Here is a 27,101-nt window from a genome sequence, read left to right on the forward strand (position 1 = left end):
AGCGTAGGGCCTTATTTCTAAGGCGATACGGAATTACTTTCAAGCGGTTCTGTATTCCGATGTTGTAAGCTCACGGAAGTTGCTTGGGACTTCTGTGAGCGCGGCGAATTCCTGTGTGTTTTTTGAAAAAAGTACTTTTTGCAACGTCTTTCGAAAGATGATGCGTTTTGCAATATTAATCTATTAGTTGTAATTTGGCTTATAACAGGTTAATTTTAAACAAAATTTGTAAAATATTTTTGGGGGATCGTGATTCTCGCTTTACGAGAGATTTTTTGAGAAAAAAATTACGAAAATAATCATACTTTCAAAAAATTGTCATGAAAATTTTCTTTAAAAAAATTGTTACATTTTTTATGATTATTAAAACACGATTGTACTTATTCATAAAAGCTCTCGTAAAGCGATAAAGAATCTTATTAGGAATATGTATACAAAAAATAAAGTTAACCGGACGAATGAAGCAGTTACCATGCCCACCGTCTTGAAAAAGTAGTGTTTCGAGAAAAACACGTTCAAAGTTCTGAAAGAGTTAAAATCAGTTGAAATAAGAACTTACCTCTAATCAACGATGCCTGTACCATAAAGCAGACCTTACTTTGTAGTATGAACCTCCTGCATTTGCAATTACACAAATAATATAATACTTTCTCAAAATTCAATGGAAACAATCACACGTAACGGTAATGAACCGAACATCTGTCCCATGGAGAGGCCTCACTAGTTCGTTCGAACAGGTATAACTTTGTCAATAATTCAAAAATTGACTTTGTTTTAGGCTTCAAATATTTGCAAAGAATGTACCTTCTAAAATATGTAAAAAAAATCGATTTTTAAAATTGAGAAACTTATGATCCCTTAAAGCTAAAGAAAGTTATATTAATTATTACTTAAAATAATATTGTTCCAATGTTAACACTCTATATCTTAAATGGCTTTTGTTTTGTCAATTTTAATTATATAATTTTTGAAAATAAATCTTGTATTAAATAAAAAATTATTTTTTAATTAAAAACATGTAATTAATAAATACATTTTTAATTTTAGTTATAAAAAGATCTATAATTGTTCGATATTCAACACAGTTGCTCTTTTTTCTCGCAATGTCAACTAGAGAGTGGCATTTCTTCTTTTTGAATCGTGCAACGTGCGCCAATGAACCACAACGGCGCTCGCAATGCTGTGTACGCGTTCTCTGTTATTACTTACCGCTTTTTTCGTGTATCACTATGTATCTATTTTAACCATGATTAACCGTATTATTATACATATACATAATACATAATAAAATAAACATATAATAAAGTATAATTTTTATGTAGGGACGATTTAGTACCTAAATTTGGATTAAACAATGCAGAAAACGAACTACAAAACTGCATATTAAATTTTGGAAATAGAAGAACTGGTCCAATAGCACCAATATTATTTCGACTTCTTAAAACTTGTTGTATTAGGCTTAGTGAACATGAAGAATTGGAGGCTATAGATGCTCTTTTGGGATGCGAAATGTTAATGCCACAAAATTTTGATATACCAGAACCTTCAACGTTAGATCTTATTGTATGCAGCATTAATTGGTAAGTTTTTAAATTTTAATTAGATATTTTTTATAAAACAAATATATAATAAGTGAGACAATAGAACAAGCATAAAAATGATTTTAGAATTACAAATATAGATCCAATTTATTGATAAATAATATGATTAACCTCTTAAGCAGCAAGTTGATTTTGTCTGAATGTGCTTCAGGAGGCAGATAAAAAGGATTTTTTTATTTTTATGAACACTACTGTGATCAAAAAATAAGGTAAATTTTTTATTTAAACTTTGCGGGTACTATAAAATCATGAAGTTATTTTTTTGTGGGTTGGTAGTACTTTGACATTTATGCGGAGTTTCATGTCAATATATATTCAATTGTTGCAGAGCTACACGTGTTTTTGTAAACATACAAAAGTGAGTTTTTCGATTTTTACTATGTCTGATTTTGTTGAGCAAAGAATTTGCATTAAATTTTGTTTGCGTTGAATATTCTGCCGCGGAAATATTGCAGAAGGCCTTTGGTGATAAGGCTATGTCGTAAAAAAATGTTTACAAGTAGTACAAAGACTTGAAAGAAAGCTGAGAACAAGTTCAAAACGAACAGCGCCCCGGATGACCATCAACATTTATCGATGAAAGTCACGTCAAAGAAATCAAAGATTTTGTGCTCGAAAATCGTCGATTGACAATTAGAGATCTTGCTGATGCTGCGGGCATTTCATTTGGATCAATCTAAACCGTTTTAAAAGATGTTTTGTGCCTCAAACGCGTCAAATCTCGATTGGTTCTAAAAACACTCAATTTCGTCCGGGGCGCTGTTTGTCTTGAACTCGTTCTTGGCCTTCTTTTAAGTCTTTATACCACTTGTAAACATTTTTTTGCGACATAGCCTTATCACCAAAGGTCTTCTGCAACATCCTCAACGTTTTCGTGGCAGAATATTCATTTCGCAAAACTTAATGCAAATTCTTTGCTCAACAAAATCAGACATAGTAAAAATCAAAATCTCATTTTTGTATGGTTACAAAAACACGTGTAGCTCTGCAGCAATTGAATATATTGACATGAAACTCTGCATAGATGTCAAAGACAGTACTACCAACCCACAAAAAAATAATTTCATGATTTTATAGTACTCGCGAAGTTTAAATAAAAAATTTACCTTATTTTTTTATCACAGTAGTATTTGTGGGCGTTTTCCAAAAGCGACACAAAGGACACAGTGTAACATAGTAAATCATTTCATCCTTGTTGTTTGTCAATATTAAATAAGGATAAAATGATCCACTGTGTTATACTGTGTCCTTCTGTGTCACTTGTTGGAAAACATCCTGTATCTAGAGATTTTGGATTGTAGAATACGATTACGTGGTCAAAATTGTTAAATTCAAAATTTGACGCCATATTGCGTCAATGCCCCTTGGAACACGAAGAAAATGTGCACCATGACATTAATGTCGCTCAAGAGATTAAGAAACGTTATATTTTTTTATGCTACATTAATATTTATTATTATTTATAATAATGCTTTACGATTTTGGATGACTTTCTATATACATGTGTTTATAAAATACATGTGATTATTTTATATAATACTTACAATTAGTTTCACAAATAAACTGTGAACATTACGTTTTCCAATATTCAAACAATGTATAATATAAAGCACACTTGCATAAAATCTAAAATTTAAATACCTTAACTTTTTCAAAACTTTAAATTTACAAAACATTAAAAATTAAATTAAAACTACTCTAACAAAAGATTCCTTTCTTTTTTTTTACTAGTATCTTTTCTTCTTTATTTATTACTTTGTCTGCTCATCTTGTTTTTCTCATCTTTCTTCCATTTCTTTTACTAGTTTTTTATTTTCCGTTCTTATGTTATAACTTCCTCGTATCAAGTTTTTCTCTTCTCTTTAATTTCTTCTACTATTATTCGCCTACTTTTTGTAAATTCTTATTTATTGCCATCATGATTTCTTCTTTTGCTCTTTTCTTTTTACATTTTTTTTCCTGCGATACAATTCCATTTAAACTTACTTGGAAATTTATCTTTAATTTTCTTCTATTTTTTTTCTTCTATTTATGTTTTTATCAATCCAAGAATATTGAAGTTCTTCATGCATTTCACATTTTTTAATATTTGTTTGACAATCTCATTATATTCTGAAAATAAATCTTTAGCTCTTCTTTCTTTTCCTTTGCATTATTATTATCCTTTGCATTATTGTCTTATTGTAGTTTCCTTTTTGTCTTTTTGTAGTTTCTTGTTTTTTTTTCATTCTATCTAAAATTCTTTTGCAATTTATATTTTCGTATATTCTATACTTACCTTATTGTTCTTTTCCTTTTTTTTCTTTTGCCTTATCCCTATCTTCGAAACGTAAGTATCCGCAGATGTGTTTTATTGATGCTCCGTCTTAAATTACTTTTCCTGCCACTCTATGCCCTTTAGGGCAGTTTTTCTTTTAGATCACAAATCAAGGGCTTTTTCTTGACATCTTTACATTGTGAGTACTCCTCTGGCTTTTTGAGTTATTCTATTGTTTTTTGGCGATTTTTTGGATCTTGACACCATGTCGATCTTTCTGGAATCTGTCGATTGCTGTCGGCTGCCTCTTGATGCACACGTTTCAGTCTATAGTACGACTCGCTTCTCCCTCTTTACTGGCTACATCGTTTGACGTGTTTATCGATGTTAGTCTAGTAGAATTAGACTCAAAATGTAATTTTTTGCGTCTATGCCATGTTAGTTGCCAGTTTCTCCTCTCTTACTTTGCCAAGTTTTACTACTACTTTTCGCGCAGTTGCTACGATCGCTTAATCGTGATGTCCGAGATTTGACCTAAATTTTGTGCCCCCGATAATTTTGTACATCTAATGGGCTATCGATTGGTGAGACTTGGCAGAGAGGGGAGGGAGGGCATCAGTTTGTACATGCGTGATTACATTGGGATGACTGTTCTCTTCTTGCTCGCGCAAGTTTCCGCTTAACCCGAATATATGTTTCTGCGTATCTGTCTGCTTACAGGTTGATCACTTCTGCGATAATATACCGCCTTTCCCCAAAGACAGGACATTTCTTTCTATTCCAGGCTGATTTCGATAAGCTAAATCTCTTCTTCTTTACCACTGTGATCATCGGTGATTTCAACACCAATTAAATTGTTCCTTCTATGATCGTTTCTACTCCGATAGTCTGCTCGAATTATGTTCCAGGAACCACCTCTTTATCCCTATAACAGTATTCACCTTACGTCCTCCTCACATACTCGCATAGTCCACTGCTTTTTCAGCGATCAATCTTTACTCCTGTCCCATCGCCAGTTTTCTCTCTTTTTTTCTTAATGCATGATCAAAGTTACTGTGCATCGCGGATTATCTCGTACTTTTAGCATGCGCGATTATTTTAATTTTAACCTTGAACAATTTCGTTCTTTTTCTCTCTCGATTGTCTTCTTTTATCGATCATCCCGTCACTTTAAATAAAAAAGTTTCCATCTTTACTTGCTCTAACAAAGATGTACGATTTGCACGCTCTTTTTTGTATGATAAGGGCCAAGAGACTCCCGGTTGTCTGGCTATTATAACACTATTCGCTCGCTCATGCGAAGGCGTGACGCACTGCGAAGAGCTTACTGCCTTTATTCCTCCCCGCTCTTCTTGGTGCATGTCACTTTCTTTGCAATGAAGTCAAACGTCTAATTGACGACGCTAGGGCCTGGTACTTGGGGGATAAGTCGAGCCCATCTATTATGGACCCCGTTCGTTTGTGATGCGGAGTCAGGTCGCTTGACCTTGTCAAATCCAAATCATTCTTTGTCTCTAACATCTTAACGTTTTTACCTCCGCTTATTATCTCTCTGGGTTATCTCAGGCACTTTCTCCTTCTCTCTCTCCATTACTCCTACCTGTTTTAACCCACTCCAATTTTTCACCTTTTCCCAGGTTCTCCCATTCTCCTCGTACTTGTGTCTCCCTGCTTGCTTACTCTTCTACTTTTTACTTTCTCTACATTATTTAAATCCATGAATCTCACTTTACTGATCCTGACGGCATTAGCCGCCGCTTAATTATAGACGGTCTGCCCGTAATTTTATCCGTTATCTTGATCTGTTTAATGCGTCCTTGAACTTCTCTACCTTTTTATCTTCATGGAAATTTCTCTATATTATCTCCCTTTCAAAAACCAAAATTCCAGTATCCTTCTTCGATTATTGCTCTATCTCCATTCTCTGTCACCTTTTCAAAATCCTTGACATTGTATATGATCAGCTCTCTTTTCATCTTGACAATTACTATCTCTTTGATTCTCTCCAGGCTGAGTTTTGGAAGGGCAATAACATCTAGATTGCACTGGTCAAGATGATTGATGACGTCAGACTGGCCATTGACAAAAGAATAGTCAATGGCCAGTCCCTTGCTCTTCGAGCACCAAAGCATTCGAGTCTGTTTGACACGGCCTGCTTTTTCAGAATCTTAGCTTTTTTCTCATTTCATCCGTCCTGTCGTGGTTCAAGTCATACTTTGCTGGGCCTGGTCACTCTCACCTCACTTCCTATTCCATCTCCTATTTTCTGTTTTTTTTTCTTTTTCTTTTTCCTAATTTGTAATTTGCTTTTTTCCAATTCTTTCAATTGCTTTTTAATTTTCTTCTACATTTTCTTCTGTTTTTTTTTGCATTTGTTTACTTTTTCTTTAAATTTCTCATAAAGCATCCTTCTACCCATTTATATAACGTTCTATTTCCTGCTTGTACTTACTTTTTATTTCATTCGGCCTGGCATCGCTGCCATCTATCTTATTTCTACTTAACTGATTCTTTTCTTCTCCTGCGTTATTTCAGCACTTCATGTGGTTTCAAATACGTTCATTATAATTATCTTTTTTATGAGCTTACATAAAATTTGTAAAACGTAGGTATTTTAAAACAAATATAGTCTTAAAGAGTTTAACTTATGGGGATATATACGTTTGGAGCCACAAAAGAGAAGGGATTTTTAATGAATTTTTTTCAGAGTCAAGAAACAAACTATAAAAATGAGACTTTTTGCATAATAAAGTACACTTTTTGTAGTTCTTATACAAATCTTCTACTATGTTTTTATACAAATTTTATTACAATGATTTGTTGAAAAATTTTTCTCTCCTTCCATCGTTGTGTAGTCAGCCATACATAATTCTGCGGTGATGATTTCTTTTTTCCTATTTAACCGGAATACAAAAATCAAACGGCATTTTAACAAGATTAAATTTTTTTGTTGTATCCGATTTTTAAAATTCGAATTTTAATCAAAATAGCGGACCTTTAAAGTTAGAGTGCCAATTTTTGGCAACAAATTTTATTTTTGTTTGTTAAAAGAAAGTAGAAAAAATTTGAATTTTAAAAATCGGACAACGACAAGGAAATTATTTTTCTTTGAGATGCCGTTTGATTTTTGTATTTTGGTTGAATAGGGAAGGAGAAATCATTGTCACTGCGGAATTATCATGGCTGATTACACGACGATGGGAAAGAGGGAGGGGGGGATTTTTCAACAAAATCATTGTAATAAAATTGTAATAAAATATAAGAACTACTAAAAAGTGTACTTTATTATACAAAAAGTCCTATTTTTATAGTTCGCTTTTTGGCTCTGAAAAAAATTCACGAAAAGTGCCTTTTTTGTGGCTCCAAACGTATATGCGCCCTTAACTAATTTAATTTAATTGAAATAAAATTAACTTATTCAATCCTGATTTCTAACAATTTTATCATGTTTGACTAAGATTGTAAATAATTGCAAAATTTTACAGGCTTAGAGAGATAATTTCGGGCTTTGTTACGCAAACGGATCTTCTCTTGCGAGAACAAGTACTAAAACGTTTAAACACCTTGATATACTTGCAAAGTGAATTGAATATGCTGTTGACTTTCTGTGATACCAAATATCAGCCACCACTGTGTTACTTCCATTATTTTCCGCTGCCACCGTTTGTAAAAATTGAAAGGAAGATTAGTAAGAAAGGAAAGAAATCTGCAAAAGAAAACAAAACAAACACTTTTGTGACAACAGAAAACGAATCCTGGGAAATAGGTTCCATGCTGACTTCCAAAAATCCAGCATATTTCAGAAAATTTGATGCAAAGGTACGTAAAACGACAGTTTTCATATATAAAATGCTTTTATTTTTAATAAATTTAAAGAGCATGTAGAAATCCAACTAGGAAAAAAAAATTGTATAAAGATAAGACTTTACATTAGGTGATAACTTTTGATTAAATTTTTTAAATTCCTGCTGTTTTTTCGTCTTTAAAATTAATTTGTTTTGAAGGGAAGATCAATGTATACTTTAATTAAAGTTATTTCCTTCATTTTTTATTACTTTTTCCCATCTCTCCGGCAATAAAGCAATCTCACGACGGTAGAACGCGTTGTCTTTCGAGATGATCCATTTATCCATCTATTTTTGGACTTCTGCGTAACTGGAGACATGTGTGTCCGTAAGTGCGTATTGCATCGACCGGAAGAGATGGTAATCCGATGGTGTTAAGTCTGGAGAGTACGCTGCATGCCGGAGAATTTTCCATTTGAGCTTTAGAAGTGTTTGCTTCACGTTTTTTGCAAAATGCAGTCGAGCGTTATCATACAAAAGAATGACTTTGCATTGATTGTTGGCTATGAATGGTTTTTTGCATCAATTCGTCACTCAATCGGCATAATTACTGTTTGTAGCAATCAGTTATAACGGTTTTATTTGGATGTAAGAGCTCGTAATACAGCGCACCCTTCTGGTCTCACTAAATGCAGAGTAAGGTTTTAATCGCTGTTCCGAAACCATTCAAACCAAACTATACATGTTCTTTCTGATGGAGTTTCATCAACATACACTTCGAGTCTAGGATATCTTTTAAAATACAAAAATATAACAAATAGTAGCATTATTATCATTATTATTTTTAACTCCTTAAGCACCGAGCCAAATTCATGAAATGGGTTCAAAGGACCAAAAATAAAAATGTATCGGATTTTATTAAAAATGATATGTGGAGGTTTTCGGGGGTGCTGATTACGAATTTTCCTTTCTAAAAAAAGGCATGGCATCGATACTCGCACCTTTCGAAGTATTGTTGTCGCTTTTCCGGGGAGAGACCGAGAGAGATGGGTCGAGACGGGGAAAGACGGGAAGAGACGGGGAGAGACCGGGAGATACGGGGGGAGACCGGGAGAGACGGGGTAGAGGCCGGGAGAGACGGGGTAGAGACCGGGAGAGACGGGGAGAGACGGGAGAGACGGAGAGAGACCGGGAGAGGCGGGGAGAGACAGAGAGAGAGGGGGGGGGGTGCGTGCATCCGTGTGCTGTGGAGTATTTTACTCAAACGAAAGATTTTCGAAAGTTAGTTTTCTCTATTAATTATTTTTTATTTGGTTATTTTTTTAATTTATTAATTTCTACATGTGCACGCGTACGTGTGCATGCATATGTCACAATATTATTTTATAACTAGCAATAATAATAAGTTAATTAATTAATGTATATAAAGTTCCAAAAAATGTTGATCTTATTTTATATAGAAAGATACATGTAATGTCAAAGTATTTAATAATTTATTAACAATTGTAATTTTGTTTTTCAAACTATGTTGTCAATCTCTAACGCTAATTAAAGAAAAAAAAACAAGAAGAAGAATCAGAGCTGACAACATTTCGTTACATTTCAGTGTCAATATCATATTACTTTAAAGAAGATTTATGTATGTTGTGTATATTGTATTTTTTTTATGTGTATAATATTTTTAAAGAAGAAAGAAAATTAGATAATAAATTAATGTATGTAAGTATGCTTTCTCTCTCTCTCTCTCTCTCTCTCTCTCTCTCTATTTTTTTCCTTTTTTTGTATATAATTATTTATTTATATAATTATTATTGCAATTGTTATTTTTAAAAAGTAAAAAACTAAATAACGCGCGCGTAGCGCGCGCCTGTGTTGTTCTAGTATACGAAAATTGCGGAATTGAAAATGGCCGATCTAATATAAAGAATTAATCGCGATAATATTTATATTAAAAAAACTACTGGTTAGTAAAAAATACGTACATTTTTAATAAATGTATTAGTAAATGTCAAAGGTGAAAACGTTTCAGCATGTTTATTTTTGTAATTTTCTTCAAAAATTATCAACGTAAAGGTCGTAAAGATATAGTTTTGCCCCCCCCCCTTTTTTTAAATAATTTTGATGCTCCGTATGTGATCAGCCATTTTTAATTTTGAAATCTTAATATTAAATTCGTATTTAGTACAAAAAATATATCTGAAATGATTATTTTCAGATTTTTCGGGCCTCAAAATGGTTATATGCCTTATGGCAAAGATTTACGAAAAATTGAAGTTTTTTTTTAGTAACTATATTTTATTTAGGATGTGAAAAATGGAAAAACTGTGTGAGATCATGTTTAGCGATTTTTAAAACATCTAGAAAAACTCTTGTTCGTTATTTGGAACGCGGCTAAATTTGAGCACAGTAAAATGCTTTATGGCAAACATTGCCTTTTTCTGGTTCTTTGGGTTAAATCCTAAATGTAAAGATCGGTCCTTAAGGAGTTAACAAGACAGGCATGTTTTTGACTGATTTTTTTATTTTTAGTGCTAGAATTTTTTCATTAATGTCATTAGGTTGAACGGTAAAAATGTTAGCTTCCTTTTTGCACCACTATAGTGGTTTCCTGGTTGGAACGGAAAATTCCTGTTTTATAATTTTTTTACTTTTGTTTAAATAATAAATAACGTAAGAATAATTGTTTAAACAAAAAATTAAGTTAATATTTTTACCATAATTTATGTGATTGAAATACAAAAATGCATTATTTGTTTTATATCAATTTATTTTATATGAATTCATAATAATAATAATTTTAAAAATGTAATGTGCGGAGTGCCTCTTTCTGAGAGAAGCGTTCTTTGCAATACATGTTTTGCTGCGTTTACTATACAGTAGCGTCGCTTGGGTCTTAGCATCACGTCGGTTTCGTTTTCACTTCTAGACCAGTCAATAAAGACAATCAATTCACTTTAATTACAAAAGTTTTCAAACTTTGATAGAATATTAGGTGAGTTAAAATAACAATAAATTTCATTTTGCAACCATCCCCGAGGTCCGGGACATGCTAAACATTGCAAAAAATGTTAATTTATTATAACTTTGCGAAAAAAATTGCAAAAGTTCTGCAAACTGAGTGCAATGCCTATTGTGATATTTTCCACAATGTGTTAAGTTTGCAACCTATTTCGAGGCACGCAACATTTAAATTTATTGCAAAATAACGTTTTTGTTTATATCTTGGAGAAAAAAATTGCAAAAGTGCTGCAAATCGATAGAATAGCTTTTACAACTGCCCCGAGTAACTGTACCAATTTGCAACTTTTTATATTGCACGCAACATATTGTTTTTTAATTAATGGTGGAACAAATGTTTATTTGGTCATAATTTTGCGAAAAAAAATTGCAAAAATTTTGCAAATTGATTGCAAACGTTGAGAATATTTTTTGTCACTAGCTGGTAAGTTTGCAACCTTAGACAAGATCCGCAATCTTGAAAAATTAGTAACTATTATTTTGCAAGTGTGCACTTGTTGCAAGCGTGAAAAAATTGCAAAAGTATTGCAAAATTTTGGGAGTGCTTTAAATGTCTTCTTCCATTTGAATATAAATGGATAATTTGCAACCCTGTACTAGTTACGCAAATTATTGCAAGTTATCACTGACTTTGTTACAAAATTAATGCAAAAGTGTTGCAAATCCAGGGAAACAAATTAAAAATTACTTTGACACATAATGTCGAATTTGCAACTTTCTATCTGTCACGCAAAATAATCAAAATAAATATTGTGAAAAGCATTGTAACCTATATCTTTTTTATATCTTTTTTATATCTTTCAAATTGAAGTAAGCGTTGTGTAAATAAAATTAAGGTAAACGTTTTGAAATGAAAACACTTGAAACATTTGTTAATCTTGGAATTCAAGTTTGTAATTTTGTAGAAGGTCGATAAATGTGAGCCATGTTCAGATAAATGTAACGCTCGAATAGCATTGTGAAAGGAATTGAAATACTATATATCACATATACTTACTGTGATTTCTTATGGTTTGTTTTTAAAGGTCTCCGACTTTTCACGGTGTCTCCGCGGTGTCTGTGCTACACAATATGAAAGTTAACCGACACTTTAAATAGAGACACCGCGGAAAGTCAAAGACTTCTAAAAACCGTGCTGTGATTGATCCCTATCCGTCAAAGAATCGCGGCGTCTTGATTTCTTTTTTTTCTAAAAGTCTTTCTTCAAAATGAAACGGGAACTCATATCAGAAATTTAATGTGTGGGGGCAAACTTAACACACGCGGGGCCACATGATATTGAGAATGTAAAGTATATATTTGATTTGAATAGTTTGCGTGACAGGTAGAAGGCGGCAAATTTGACATTATAAGTAAATGTATTTTTAATCTTTTTCCCCAGATTTGCAACACTTTTGCATTAATTTTGTAACACAAAATTAGTCAGTGATAACTTGGAATAATTTGCGTAACTAGTAAAGGGTTGCAAATTCATATTCGGATGGGAAAGACATTTGAAGCACTTCCAAAAATTTGCAATACTTTTGCATTTTTTTCACGCTTGCAAAAAGTGCAATATAATAATTGTTGCTAATTTTTCAAGGTTGCGGATCTTGTCCGTGGTTGCAAACTTACCAGCTTGTGACAAAAAATAATCTCAACGTTTGCAACCAATTTGCAAAACTTTTGCAATTTTTTTTGCAAAATTACGACCAAATTGTTTTACCATTAATTAAGAAACAATATGTTGCGTGCAACATAGAAGGTTGCAAATTGCTACAGCTGTTCGGGGCAGTTGTAAAAGTTATTCTATCGATTTGCAGCACTTTTGCAATTTTTTTCTCCAAGATTTAAACAAAAACGTTATTTTGCAATTAATTTTAATGTTGCGTGCCCCGAAATAGGTTGCAAATCTAACACATTGTGAAACATATCACAATAGACATTGTTTTTAGTTTGCAGAACTTTTGCAATTTTTTTCGCAGTTATAATAAATTAACATTTTTTTGCAATGTTTAGCATGTTTCGGATCTCGGAAATGGTTGCAAAATAAGATTTATTGTTATTTTAACTCGCTTAGTATTCCATCAAAGTTTGAAAACTTTTGTAATTAAAGTTAAATTTTCGATTTTTTGTGTCTTTATTGACTGGCCTATTCCTCCACTTTCACGCTCTAACTACTCACCGATACACGTGCCGGCATGAAACAAAATTTATTATAACATTATTAATTTAATTGAGACCAGAAAACTGTATAAAATTGACTGAAATAGTATAAAGCCACTAAAGTGGCTTCCGGTCTTGTAAAGGTTAATAATAGTTTTAATTGGTACTACTCTGTTATTATATTTAATTTAAAAAAATTTGAATTATTTTTTCACGGTATAATATTTGGAGAAAAAGTATTCTATCGATTTCGGACATTATCCCATTAACGCCCAAAGATATACAATTTCTTATTTATCTTTGAGCTTTTTTTTTATAACAAAAATGGGAAATGTTTTAACCAAAACTATGTATATTACTAATTTTGGATGTGCTTTTTTGATTTCCGGGGTTAAAATTGCATTTTTATACTTTAAAAAACCAGTATGGCGGATTTCAAGTGGAAAAGTACTGAAAATTTGGGAAAATTTTTTTTTTAGTAGAAAAAGTATTAGGATCTATTTCTAACCGCGTCCAAACGTGGATAAAATAGTTAAAGTTTAACAAGAAATTTTTTTTAAGTCTTAATTTATTGTAATCTTTTCAAAATGGCGGAAATTGCAAGAAAATTAGTCAAACATTTTTTTTAAATAATTCTATGAAAATCAAGCACCGTCAAGTTTTTTTTCTTCATAGTATGAATTTTGAATGAATCCAATATCACTGTTCATGTTTTATCAGAATTTAGTTTTAATAATGGCGGGTTCAATATGGCAGTCAAAGAACTAAAAAAATAATTTTTTTATGATTATTAGCAACAGACGTTTTGAAATCACAAGTTTTGTGCGTTTTTTTATGTTTTTGATACCACAAAATGGCGGATCTAATATGGTGAATAGAATATTAAAAATGTCAGAATTTTCAAATGAAACAAATATATTCTACAAAAAATTTTTTGAAGGAAGTATTCTTGTCAATTTCTTTATTAGATACGTTGTTTTTGAGTAAATAAATATTATATAATAAATATAATATATAAATAAATACAATAATAATTATAAGACAATTATAAGTTATTATAGAATATTATAGAATTTTTTTATGAAAATGATATTTGAATTTTTTTCTAGGCTGAATACATTGAAAGTTATTGTGCTGAAAGTAAAGTACAAAAATTGGCTTTCTTGTCCTTAAAGGGTTAATATTAGATAGTAATAAATAATTTTTGTAATAATTATCCGTTCTTATAGTTGACGTATTTACTTCATAATATTTTTGTAGAGAAGACAAAACTTTTGTTGTTTTATTTCGAAAAGCAATTTCTTGTGATTTCACACATTTACATTTATTTTGTATTATGTAAAAAAATAAGAGTAGTGTAATATAAAAATATTATTACTTGGATTTATATAACATAATTTTTTTTTTAATTACATACACATAAATTTTTACAACTATTATAGTGGATCTCGAAATTACTCATTATTATAGTTGTAACTTTACAATTTTTTACAGTGTATATTTTCTACATTTCTACGATATTGTTGAAATATTGCAATTTTGCTGAAATATTATATAACATTTTGTGCTATATGGCATATATAACTTTTAAATTGTTAAAAATATTATGTTTGATAATGCTATGTCATAATTTATTTAGATAGCCTATCTTTTGGACATCAAAGTAGAAGAGTTGTCCTCCCAACCTAAAACATCAGGCATATCAATAAAACAAGTATGTTTTGTTGTAAAAGAACTTTTGGTGATACTCGAGAATGAACCTTCTGAGTGTATTGTGAAAGATTTAATACATTTATCACCAAAAATCTGCTCAAAATTGGATGATATTGTATGCAGATTAAGACAAGACGATAATCATAATTTTCGAAATGGTGCAAAATTATTGTTGCATCTTCTTACTCGTATTTTTAATTGGAAAGGATTTTCAAGTGTAACATACAACACATTGCTACGTGGTACGTTATTTTTATTATAATTTATGCAGTACAGAATTTTCAGCACTATCACTATAATTTTTTAAGTATTACTAAAATATTCTAATTTACTGCAATATCATTGAAATCTTGCTGAAATGTCGCAACGTTGCTGTAGTATTATTGAAATATTATGTTTTGTACTGTATGTGATAAATTAGACGCATTTTTTATACGCACATTACTCGTATTCTATTGTTATACATTTTTTTAGATGGATTACGTAATTTGGCTAAACAAGTTAATGAAGAAAACTCTCGATTGAGGTCTTGCAAAGAACTTGTTGCAGAATCATACAAATATTTTGAATCGTTATCAGATATTGCTACCGAAATAGCATTAGCTACTGCTCTTGTCAACATGTGCCAATCGTTAATGAAACATTCTGAAACCTATGTCCATGAGTATAAGGATAAACATGGTAAGTGATGAAAGACAAGAGCATGAAAAAAATTTCTAATGTAAAAAGCACTTTATGTATATTTATATAAATTGTAAAAAAGTGCACACTATAGAAATATGCTGAAGGGTGGTTGCAATCTTGATCGTTAAATGATCATAAGTAGTGTAAAAAGAAAAAAATAGTTGCAAAATTGATTTTTGCAAAGTGCGTTTTATGTCAGAAATGTTCTTTCATTCTTTTATTTTATTTCTAATTGATATTATTATTGTTAACTAACTTGGTTGGTTATGGGTAGGAAGAAATTTCAATAATTTATGTATTTTTAATTATTTCTATTTGCGGAAACCGACTTAACCCTTTCAGTCACAGCGGGACATACAGGATATTTTTTAATGGCTGTCCTAACTTTTTATCATAGGAGATGGAATTACCGATCGCAACCTTAATACACATGTATACGGCCTGTGCAGATACATATGTGTGAACGCACCGGCAGAAATGGTGTTCCTCGGAGTCCAGCGCGGCGATCACCCACATACACGAAGCGCCGTACGTGTTACTGAGCGCGCGGTGAAGTGGAGACGCAAAAAAAGTGGGGATTGCGCCGCTATTGCATCCTTTACCAACGCCACACGCTCAAGAAGGATAGAGTTATGATGAGTGAGAAGACGTGATACCGATTCGCTAGTGTCCATATCTGTTTCAATCGCACTCAATACTAATGACGTCTTTCGCTTGAGTGCGAGTGAAACGGATATTGGACACCAGCGAATCGGTATCACGTCTTCTCACTCATCATAACTCTATCCTTGAGCGTGTGGCATTGGTGAAGGATGCAACACCGGCACAATCCCCAATTTTTACGCTGAGGGACACCATTTCTGTCCACGATGCGTGTACATGTGTGTATTGAGGTTGCAATCGGTAATACATCTATGGTAAAAAGTTGGGACAGCCATTAAGAAACATGTATATGTCTCACCTAAACCATCTTCTTTTTTTCACTGTAAAACGTACAATTTATTAATTTTTTCCATTTTTTAATTTTTTGATCTTGAAAAGGCTTAAAATTAGTGTTGCAATAAATATTTGTTAAAATATATTAACAATTTAATAGTTATAAACAATGAAACAAAAAAATTTATAGATTAAATTTGTATTTAAACTATTAAACCAATTTTCTTATAACTTTATATCTAGAAATTTTCAGGGTCGTTGATTACGAATTTGTTATCAGATTTGCAAAATTCAAAATGGCGGACCAAAATTCGCCATTTTAAAGTTTGCAAACCTTATAACATTTGTAATCGGTGACCATAATTGATAAAAACTATAATAGCACAAAGATTTATTGGCTGCCCCAATTGCGTGACTGAAAGGGTTAAGAGATAAAGTTACACGTTTCTTTAGTAATATTTTGTCGCAAAATTGATTAGCGTAACAGTTTTTCTTTAGATTTTGGTTTTTAATAATTTGTTTATAAGCAGCAAAATTGATTTTTGCAAAGTTTTTGTTAGGTCAAAAATGTTCTTTTATGTTTCTGTTTTATTTTTGATAATTTTATATATAATTGATAATTGATATTTAACTAACTTTATTGGTTTGGTCATTACTGGGCCAATAGAGTTTTTTAAAAATATTTTTTAATAATTTTTAATTTTTAAAAACTACTGAAACTTGTTTTAAATATTTAATAATTTTGTAATAACCTGACTTTTGCTACGGATAAGCTCGAGTGGTTCGATCGGGGGGGTGAAGGAAAGAGAAATATTGCGGATAACGATTTATTTTTTAACGTAACAGATGACAAATTTATTCTTACCACGATATATACTTGTACAATAAAGAATTACGAGGGGGCGTTCAACATAACACGCGGACGAGTTTTATTAAATTTATACATATATTAAAGGAACGGTGAGTTATATACAACGTCGCTGGTTCGCGATCTCGGCGCGTCACAAGAGTTTCGTGTACGGAGTGAGTGGTGTGCGTGATTTCGCGTGGCGTTAGTTATCGGGAGTCGTTCGTACCGCGAGGTGACGAGGGTGGGTGCGAGACTGGATTTTCGGTACTAGCTGCGGTGGTGGAGGGGGGCACGTTGAGCGGAGAGTCGTGGATTTTGGGAAATTCTAGCGGGAGGCGGAGTAGCGCGTTGACAAGCCGAGACGCTCGGCGGGGCACAAGTCGCTTGCCCCCCCCCCCCCCCTGGGTAGTCAACGGGGCGTGAGGAAAAGTTTTTGCTTGGGCCCGTATGCGGACTGCCGAGAACACTCGGTGGGGGCGAAGACGCTTCACCTCACGGTTGCCGGGCAACGGAAAGCGAGGAATGATTGACGGATTGAGATAGCGGTGATGGCTGCCAAGAAAGCTTAGCCGAGGCGAAAGACATTTCACCCCGTTTTCTCGCCGATTCACCTAGAAGCTTTCTATCGGAGGCTCAGAACAAGGGATTCGCTTGGTCGAACGGATGATAGAAAAGTGAGACTTGTCGCCTCCACCGGCTTTTATACTTGGAGGCGCGACTTCGGAGCTGTTTGTCCGGAATTCGGGTGTTTCCGTCCTCCGTGGTTTCCCTGCTCCTTGGGGATGCTGGAACGCGTTTGCGGCGGCGCGACAAGTTTGTCGAGCGCGCGCTTGCTGTGGCGGTCAGCGTGGCCGTTGGAAGTGTTTAAAAGTGAGAGCCGGCGACTCGCGCCTTTTTACTCTGGGATCTTATGGCGATCGGTGGCTCCCTTCGCCGAGGAACGGTGTCCCTAAAGTGGGTGCATCGGGCATAGCTGGTATCTTGGTATTTGGAAAACAATTAGTCCTAAAGTTAATATTTTCAATGCAGACGTCTGCAGACCAAAGTCTTACGTTTTTGTTATATTCATGTTTCGTAATTTTATCAAATAGCATAAAAGATGGCCTTGCATCTCATAAGGCAGTATTTATTTTTAGAAAAAATTTCTGAATAACAGCGTATTTATTTATACAATGATATACATGTATATTTATTATATTTTTCATTGTATATTGTATACTTATTACGAAATTAAGAGATTGTAGGATTATAGGATTATTATGCGATTGTTCGGGGATTACGGGGGATTATTATGGGATTGTTCGGTTTTGTTATCCTTCCGTTTAGAAATAGAGCGCTTTCTGTTTCTCGCTGATGATGTTTGTCTCTTATTATCACTCGCTGCGGTCACGATGATTTCGATTTTGTCGCCCTTCGTACATTACTTTATCCACCACGAAGCATTTTACATTACTCCCCCCTCTCGCAGTGTCTGAATTTTGAGGCACATTCGGTTCTATAGGTCGCGCTTGCGGATCTTCCGCACCGATCCGTTTTCGTTGAATCGGATATGCCACCGATGTCCCCGGGAGCGCGTCTTCCATTCTCTGGTGCCGTGGATGGCGTAATGCGGTACCTCGATGCAATGGCCCGGTTTGACCTCGACTGGTGTGGGAGGCGCTGGTAAGGGGCCCATTACGCAAGCTGGTCTCGGAGGCAGCTCAGGTTTCGGCGGTGGCTTCCTGGATTTTGGCTTGGTGGTCGGCGGGTTGCATAGCCACTCTAGTTTGCGCTGTCGAGCGCGGTCGGATGACTGTACCCAGTGGCCGGCGATGCATCCTACCATGGGAATGCTGCGGCGGGGTGCGTCGATGCCGTGTTTTTGGGCCGGTGGTCCCTCGACTTCCTCAGGCTTGGGCGGTCCTGGCTGGTCGGATGCCGTGGCCTAGTGTCCTCCATGCCAGAATTTGTGGGATCGTACGACTCGTCTTCTCCTAGTAGGAGACTGATTTCGGCGAGGATATCGCGTTCCATCGTCTGTGCTAGATTGTCTTCTCTGGCGAGCTTGTAAGCGAGTGACAGTTGCGATGCTCCGCATGCTGTATGTGGTGGCTGTCTTTGGGAATAATCCTTTGTTTTTGGCCAGCGGAACGTGGAGTTCGTTGACGCTACGTTTTGTTTTGCGCGTTAGTCGTCAGACTCGGTGTCGGTGGCTTCGGGAGTCGGTCGCGGAGAGAGGGCAGGCTTTAGGTCTTGAACGTGTATGTGTCGTTTTCAACGGCCGTCTTCGCCGCGGAGATCGACTATGACCGGCGATATAATTTTTCGGACTTCTTCTAGCGGTCCTTGGAATTTTGGCGCGAGTTTGGCGTTAAACGCGGCGTCTTTATTTGATAGAGGGTACTCGCGTTTCCAGACCCACGCTTATATTCGGTTTTCAGTGTCGTCGACGCAAGTCGTAGTGCTTTTTCTGGCGATGGAAAGCACGGGCGAGGTGTATTCGCACTAGCTCGAATGCTTCCTCGAGGCAGCGGCAAGTTACGTCGGGCGGTGGGGCGGTACCTCGATCGGTGTGGCTCTCGCGTGGTGGAGGAGCGATTTCGCGGTCTAGATTAAGATAGGCGGGGGAGAAGCCGGTCGCTTCGTGCCGTGCGGTGTTATAGGCAAATTGTAATTTTGGGATGCGCTCGTCCCAGTTTCGGTGGTCGTTGTCTACATATTGTGCAATCATCGTTTTGATAGTACGGTTGGTGCGCTCGACCGGATTGCAATGCGGCGCGTGTACGGGTGTATAAACGTGCTGTATATTATACGCGGCGAGTAGGTCGGCGAGCTGTTTCGAGCGTAGTTGGGTTCCGTTGTCGGATAAGATCGAGTCGGGGCATCCGTGACGGCCTCCTATGTTTACCGTCACGAGGGGGGCAGTTGCGCGCCGCAAGGGTCGCATCTCCACCCACTTGGTGAAGCGGTCTTGCATGTTGAGTAACCAGGTGTGACCTCTCTTTGAACGCGGCAGGGGCCTCACGAGGTCCAGAGTCACTTGTTGCCATGGTCGCGTGACGACGGTTGAGTGGAGGGTGCCGGCGGCTTTTTGCTGCCAAAGCTTTATGGTTTAGGCAGGATCGGCAATTGCGTACATACCGGATGATCTCGGTAAACATACCGGGCCAATAATAGGCGCGCGCCACTCGGATGATTGTTTTCGCGATTTCGAAGTGACCGGCCGTGGCGGTGTCGTGGTTTTGCCGTAGGATTTCCGGGCGGCGTTCGGTGGGTACACATAATTTCCATAGCTCCTCATCGGGGGTCTCTTTAAAATCGAGATCGTGGAGGAGGTGCCGAAACAATTTCCCGACTCGTATCGCGTAGTCAGGGGCCTTCCGTGGTTCGTCTTGAGCGATTCGGAACATTCGGCGATACCATCGGCATCGGGTCTCCGGAGTGGCCGCGGCCGTGATGGGTTGGCGCGATAAGGTGTCGGCCACTCGGTTTAGAGCGCCCTTTCGATACTTAATCTTTATCTGGTATTGCTGGAGTTCGAACGCTTACCTCCCTAATTTTCCTGTAGGGGCGTCGAGTTTTTGTATCCACCTTAATGATTGGTGGTCGGTGATAACTGTGAAGGGATATCCCTCTAAGTAATCTCGCATTCATCGTATTCCCCATATCACGGCAAGACATTCTAACTCAGTGGCACTATAGTTCCGCTCGGCCGGATTCAAGGTGCGGCTCGCGAAGGCGATTACCCGCTCTCCTTCGGGGAAGTGTTGCGTAAGTACGGCGCCCAGCCCGGAGGTGCTGGCGTTGGTCTGGAGGATAAAGCGGCGTGAAAAGTTGGGGCACGCGAGTACGGGAGCGGTGGTTAGTGTGGTCTTCAGGGCCTCGAATGCGATGCCTTCTTCGGGGCCCCAATGCCACTGGGCGTTTTTAAGGGGTCAGGGCGGTTAGTGGGGCGACGACGGTGGCGAAGTCCTTGATAAACCTCCTATACCAGGCAAGCCCGAGAAACTGGCGTGTCTGTTTTACGGTTTGTGGTGCAGGCCACTGGGTGATAGCGCGGACTTTGTCGGGGTCAGTGCGGATGCCGGCCTGGTCTACTATGTGCCCGAGATACCTGAGTTGGTCTACACAGAACTTGCATTTATCCGCGTTGAGGCGTAATTTAGCGTGTCGGAGACTTCCCGCAAGGTAGCTAGGTGTTCGTCGAAGATGCGATTAATTATGTTTATGTCGTCGAGATAAACAAAGACGTTAGGTTCTAGCTCCGGTCCGAATAACGAATCCAGGAGGCGTTGAAAGGTCGCGGGGGCAGAATGGAGGCCGAACGGCATCACGCGAAATTGGTAGAGACCTTTGCCGGGCACGGTGAAGACCGTTAGCGGTCGGCTGTCGGGCGCTAGGGGGACCTGCCAGTACGATGACTACCGGCGAACTCCATGCGCTGTGTGAGCGCTCAATAATTCCGTCGCTTATCATCTTGTCGATTTCGGTGTCGATAACGGCCTGCGTGGCGGGATTTCGGGGGCGGTATCTCTGCTTAATTGGAGCGGTGTTTGGTTTGAGACGGATGCTGGATGAGGTCGGTGAGGCCGGTGACGGTTTCAAAAAGGGGTAGCTCGTTGGAGAGAAAGGTGCGTAGGTGGTGTTCCTCAGATGTGTTACGGGACGTGATTCCCATGGTCTTTGTGAGTGAGGCTCGATTGCGCACATAAGCGATTGGACACAAACCCGATTGGACACGGACTCAATTGTACACAGACCCGATTGCACACGGACCCGATTGCACACCGTCCCGACAGACCCGATTGGACACAGACCCGATTGCACACGGACCCGATTGCACACCGACCCGATTGCACACGGACCCGATTGCGCACCGACCCGTTTGCACACGGAAACGATTGCGCACCGACCCGATTGCACACGACCCGTTTGCACACAGACCCGATTGCACACAGACCCGATTGCGCACCGACCCGTTTGCACATGGATCCGATTGCGCACCGACGACCCGTTTGCACACGGACCCGATTGCGCACCGACCCCATTGCACACGGCTCGTTTGCACACGGACCCGATTGGACACGAACTCGATTGGACACAGACCCGATTGCACACGGACCCGATTGCGCACGGACCCGATTGCGCACCGTCCCGACAGACCCGATTGGACACAGACCCGATTGCACACGGACCCGATTGCACACCGACCCGATTGCACACGGACCCGATTGCGCACCGACCCGTTTGCACACGGAAACGATTGCGCACCGACCCGATTGCACACGACCCGTTTGCACACAGACCCGATTGCACACAGACCCGATTGCGCACCGACCCGTTTGCACATGGATCCGATTGCGCACCGACGACCCGTTTGCACACGGACCCGATTGCGCACCGACCCCATTGCACACGGCTCGTTTGCACACGGACCCGATTGGACACGAACTCGATTGGACACAGACCCGATTGCACACCGACCCGATTGCACACGGACCCGATTGCGCACCGACCCGTTTGCACACGGAAACGATTGCGCACCGACCCGATTGCACACGACCCGTTTGCACACAGACCCGATTGCACACAGACCCGATTGCGCACCGACCCGTTTGCACATGGATCCGATTGCGCACCGACGACCCGTTTGCACACGGACCCGATTGCGCACCGACCCCATTGCACACGGCTCGTTTGCACACGGACCCGATTGGACACGAACTCGATTGGACACAGACCCGATTGCACACGGACCCGATTGCGCACCGACCCGTTTGCACACGGACCCGATTGGACACGAACTTGATTGGACACAGACCCGATTGGACACGGACCTGATTGCACACCGACCCGATTGCACACGGACCCGATTGCGCACCGACCCGTTTGCACACGGACCCGATTGTGCACCGATCCGATTGCACACGACCCGTTTGCACACGGACCCGATTGCACACGGATCCGATTGCACACGGACCCAATTGTGCACCGATCCGATTGCGCACCGACCCGTTTGCACACAGACCTGATTGCACACGATACGATTCCGCATCGCAGAATAATGCAAAAACAACCCGGATAGCACAGAAAATTTAGAATAAATTTTTATAAATATTTTACGAATTTATTTTTAAAAAACTTTTTAATTATATAATCGTTTTCATAAATTATTTAGAAATTATTATTAACAATATATAAAATATATTTTTAAAATGTACTAAAAAATATTCATGGTATATAAGCTCGAAATATTTTGTATTTTTGTATAATAGCATAAATATTTATTTTTAATATTTTCATAAATATTTATCATAATTATTTTATACTTGGCAAACTCAGACATAAAAATACGTACAAAATATATATTATAATATTTTTCTTATACATATTTTATAGTCGCAAACCTATGTGGTGCAGAAAACGCTTTGTGTACACACACACACACACGGGGGGGGGGTGCAAGGGGGGCTTCGCTCCCCTCCCGCACTCACTCCGTCCAAGTCGCTAACCCATGTACTGAAATGCGGAATCGTATCGTGTGCAAACGGGTCGGTGCGCAATCGGGTCCGTGTGCAATCGGGTCGGTGCGCAATCGAGTCCGTGTGCAATCGAGTCCGTGTGCAATCGAGTCCGTGTGCAAACGGGTCGGTGCGCTATCAGGTCCGTGTGCAATCGGGTCCGTGTCCAATCGGGTCGTGTCCAATCAGGTCTGTGTCCAATCGAGTTCGTGTCCAATCGGGACTGTGCCCGATCGGGACGGTGTGCAATCAAGACTGTGTCCAATCAAGTCCGTGTCCAATCGGGTCTGTGTCCAATCGAATCTATGTCCAATCGGGTCCGTGTGCAAACGGGTCGGTGCGCAATCGGGTCCGTGTGCAATCGGGTCGGTGCGCAATCGCTTCCGTGTGCAAACGGGTCGGTGCGCAATCGGGTCAGTGTGCAATCGGGTCTGTGTGCAATTGAGTCTGTGTCCAATCGGGTCCGTGTCCAATCGGGTCTGTGTCCAATCGAGAAATACTACTGTGTCCAATCGCTTATGTGCGCAATCGGGACAGTCCCGGTCTTTGTGGAGGCAAGAATGTGATCGCGTGAACGAGGGACGGGGGGAGATGGTAGCGATAGGTAGAATTTTCCCCATAGATCTATGCCGATAAGCAAGGTGCTTTGGAGTGTGGGTATGATATGAAAGGCCAAATCCGGCGGCGTCCGATAGGGAGCGGGATACGCGCGGTCCCGGGTAGAGTGATTTGTTGGTCGTCCGCGAGCTGGACGCAACTTTTCGTCTGCTTTAGGCGGAATCCGAATCGACTGATCCGGTCGGCGGTGGCTTGGTTAATGAAGGAAATTTCGGAGCCGGTATCGATCAAGGCGGTCGTGTGATGGGTCGTGATTCGGACGTATGTGCGGCCGGGGGTAAATTTTACTCCGAGAGCCGGGGGGCGGCTGCGGTCTTTCCGGCCCGAACTTCGTTTCCCGCAGGTGGGTGGCAGTCGCGTGTGAGTACGTTGTCTTTGCCACATTGGGAGCAAAACTTCTTAGGGAGGCGATGGCATTCAAATCGGGTATGGCCGCGTTGTTTGCACCGCCAACAACATTCGGCGCGGTCGTAGACGGCCGCGGTGGTCGTTATTTCGCGGTGAGTCGCTCGGTCTTTGAGAAGGTTCTTCCGACGAGCCTGAATCTGTTCTAGCTCGGTGGCTTGTACCATTAGGTCGCTTGGGTGGTGAATATCATGGCGTCGGATGTGCATTTGGTAATCGAGGTGTAAGTTTTTGTAAAGTTGTTCGATTTGGTCTATGGGCCGAAAATTCCCGGCGTGGCGCATGAGAGAGAGTACGGCCGTTGCGTAGCTTAGATAGGTATTTCCGCATTTGGTTCATGACTTTAGCCGGCGCTGGCCCATTATCGGGAGAGGAGGGGTGATTCGCGGGGGCTGAAGCGGTCACGGTAATGGCGGGCGCGGGGACGAATGTAGTGGGGATGGTCGCGGAGGCTAAAAAAAATTTTGGGTGCTCGTCCATGTAGTGACTTAAGCGGCGGCGGAAGTCGTCGATGTTCCCGTCGGTATCCAGCCCTAATACAGTCAGCTTGTCGTTTTATTATTAAATAAATACAATTTATTTAATCTAGATATCTCAATTATGATTCCTTATATACACTGGTCAACAAAATTAGCGCATACTAAAATTGTGTCAAAATTTTACCTAATTTCAAATAAGTATAACATCGCGAAAAATCATCGCATTTTTATTTTTTAAAAAGCATTTTAAAGCTTAAACTCTGCTTTCGAATGAATTTTGAGGATTTTATTTATTTTTTTTTTTACGAAGCGGTACAATGATAAAATTTAACCCATCAAAATAAAAATTTTTATGCAACTTTGCTGCATTATACCTGCTGTGAAAATTATGAAGACTTTTTGTTATTTGCATCTTACAGCGGGATCTATTCCCTTTATTTTGAGTGGTTGTTCATCGCTACGCGTTTTTTTTTAACCAAGTTCTTGAGATTTTAAGATAAAATGATCATTTTGATTTTCATCGCTTATTACTCGTGAATAAAGAAAAACTACTGAATAAAGAAAAAAGATTATGCTGTAAGATGCAAGTAACAAAAAGTCTTCATAATTTTTTCACAGGAGAATTGAGAAAATCAGGCGGGCTCGCGCACTACTCGATCCTGTCTACTCTGAATATTTAGATTCCTTGAGAGTATCTTTACCATCCTCTCTAAGTCTTGAGAAACCCCAATGTGATCCTTAAGACATCCCTCTTGCATCTTAAAATCTTGAGGAACTTTAGTATGATCCTCGAGACATTTTTGTTGCATCTCAAAATCCCGAGGAACCTCAGTGTGATCCCCGAGACATTTCTTCTTCTCTTGCCTCTCCAATTTATTCCCCTATCAATTCTCTAGACCCAGAAAACGTTGTATCCCCCTCTCCACTCTTTTCCGCAAATTCTGATTTAAGTATAGAATTTTTAGAAGAGATCCCTGCTTCTTCGATTCGTCCACGATTCTACTATTTTAATCCGTGGATCCATGACTTTAGAATCACTAATATGGTAATTGCCTTTAAAACAGTTTTTTTATCCTACGTAAACGTATTACAACAAAAGTTATTGTCATCGATTAAACGTAGTTCTCACTCGACAAACATAATCGATGTAAGTTTTTTTTCCCGTAAACACTATTGTGAATTGTTAAGAGATAATAAAGATAATTATGTTGATGGGTTGGCATTTGTGTGAAATTCCAATATTAAATAAGAATTATCGTCCTACTCCGCGTTATCCGACTCTCACCGCGTGGAGGTAGGAACAGCACATGAGCTCGCGCTAAAAAAGGTGAGCATTTTGGAAAGCCTTAGTTTTTTCGGTTTTTTATTTTTGTTTTTCTTGGTTTAATATTTTTTTGGTAGTTTTTAAAAAATAATTTTTTTGCGTCTTTGTCAAAAAATAAAATATTATCACGTTTTGATAAAATGAAAATAAAAAACAAAATTCAATGTGCATGAAGGAACGTAAATAAAAACAAAATTGCTTAAAATTGCACAAAAAGAAAAAAAGAAGCAGTACGTACAAGGTACATGTTTCGTTTTTTTTTCCCCCGACAGTTCCCCCGACAAAATACGTATTTTGTTACATAACTAAACTTGATATATTCGATTGTTTATTAACTGTCAAAGGAAAACCATAGTTTTTGGCATGTTTTATAACTAGGACCAGACTGTGCACGATTCGCGATTCGCGATTTGTGATTTGAGATTTGAGATTGTTTGACATTCGGGAAGATTCATCATTTACTATTATAAATTTCCCACACTATTTCCACGATTTGTAGTATATTATTTGTAATCTGTCGCTTCTTAGTTTGTGTTACTTTGAACAGTTTCGGTAATGGACGTTTAATTAACTATTATTGTTTGTGCCAAAAATATTTTCTAGAAGTCCAAGGACACGATTATGTTTATTTGTCTACTCGATTTCCATTATAAGCAGAGTTTCCATTACAATCACGAGTTATTGTGAATTGTATGTCGCGAATGGATTGATTCGTTGATTTGTGTGTTTTGGAATTCGCCAAAAAACTGCTTGGCTAATAAATTTGTAAATAAATGATGAATCATG

General features: G+C 38.1%; 1 protein-coding gene and 1 long non-coding RNA gene across 3 annotated transcripts in view; one reads left to right on the forward strand and one right to left on the reverse strand.

Annotated features, from left to right (window-relative positions):
- Nucleotides 1–27,101, reverse strand: part of LOC114254060 — an 83,314-nt gene that overhangs the window by 49,072 nt on the left and 7,141 nt on the right. The window lies entirely within an intron of this gene.
- Nucleotides 1–27,101, forward strand: part of LOC105839126 (Fanconi anemia group D2 protein homolog) — an 83,108-nt gene that overhangs the window by 45,572 nt on the left and 10,435 nt on the right. For both annotated transcript variants that reach the window (XM_036282444.1, XM_036282476.1), the window contains 4 exons: nucleotides 1,323–1,580; nucleotides 7,344–7,677; nucleotides 14,446–14,761; nucleotides 14,994–15,200. In XM_036282444.1, the coding sequence (XP_036138337.1) occupies nucleotides 1,323–1,580; nucleotides 7,344–7,677; nucleotides 14,446–14,761; nucleotides 14,994–15,200 (1,115 nt within the window). The remainder of the gene's footprint in view (nucleotides 1–1,322; nucleotides 1,581–7,343; nucleotides 7,678–14,445; nucleotides 14,762–14,993; nucleotides 15,201–27,101) is intronic.

The sequence above is a fragment of the Monomorium pharaonis genome, chromosome 1, assembly GCF_013373865.1.
Source record: "Monomorium pharaonis isolate MP-MQ-018 chromosome 1, ASM1337386v2, whole genome shotgun sequence".
Classification (NCBI taxonomy): Eukaryota; Metazoa; Arthropoda; class Insecta; order Hymenoptera; family Formicidae; genus Monomorium; species Monomorium pharaonis.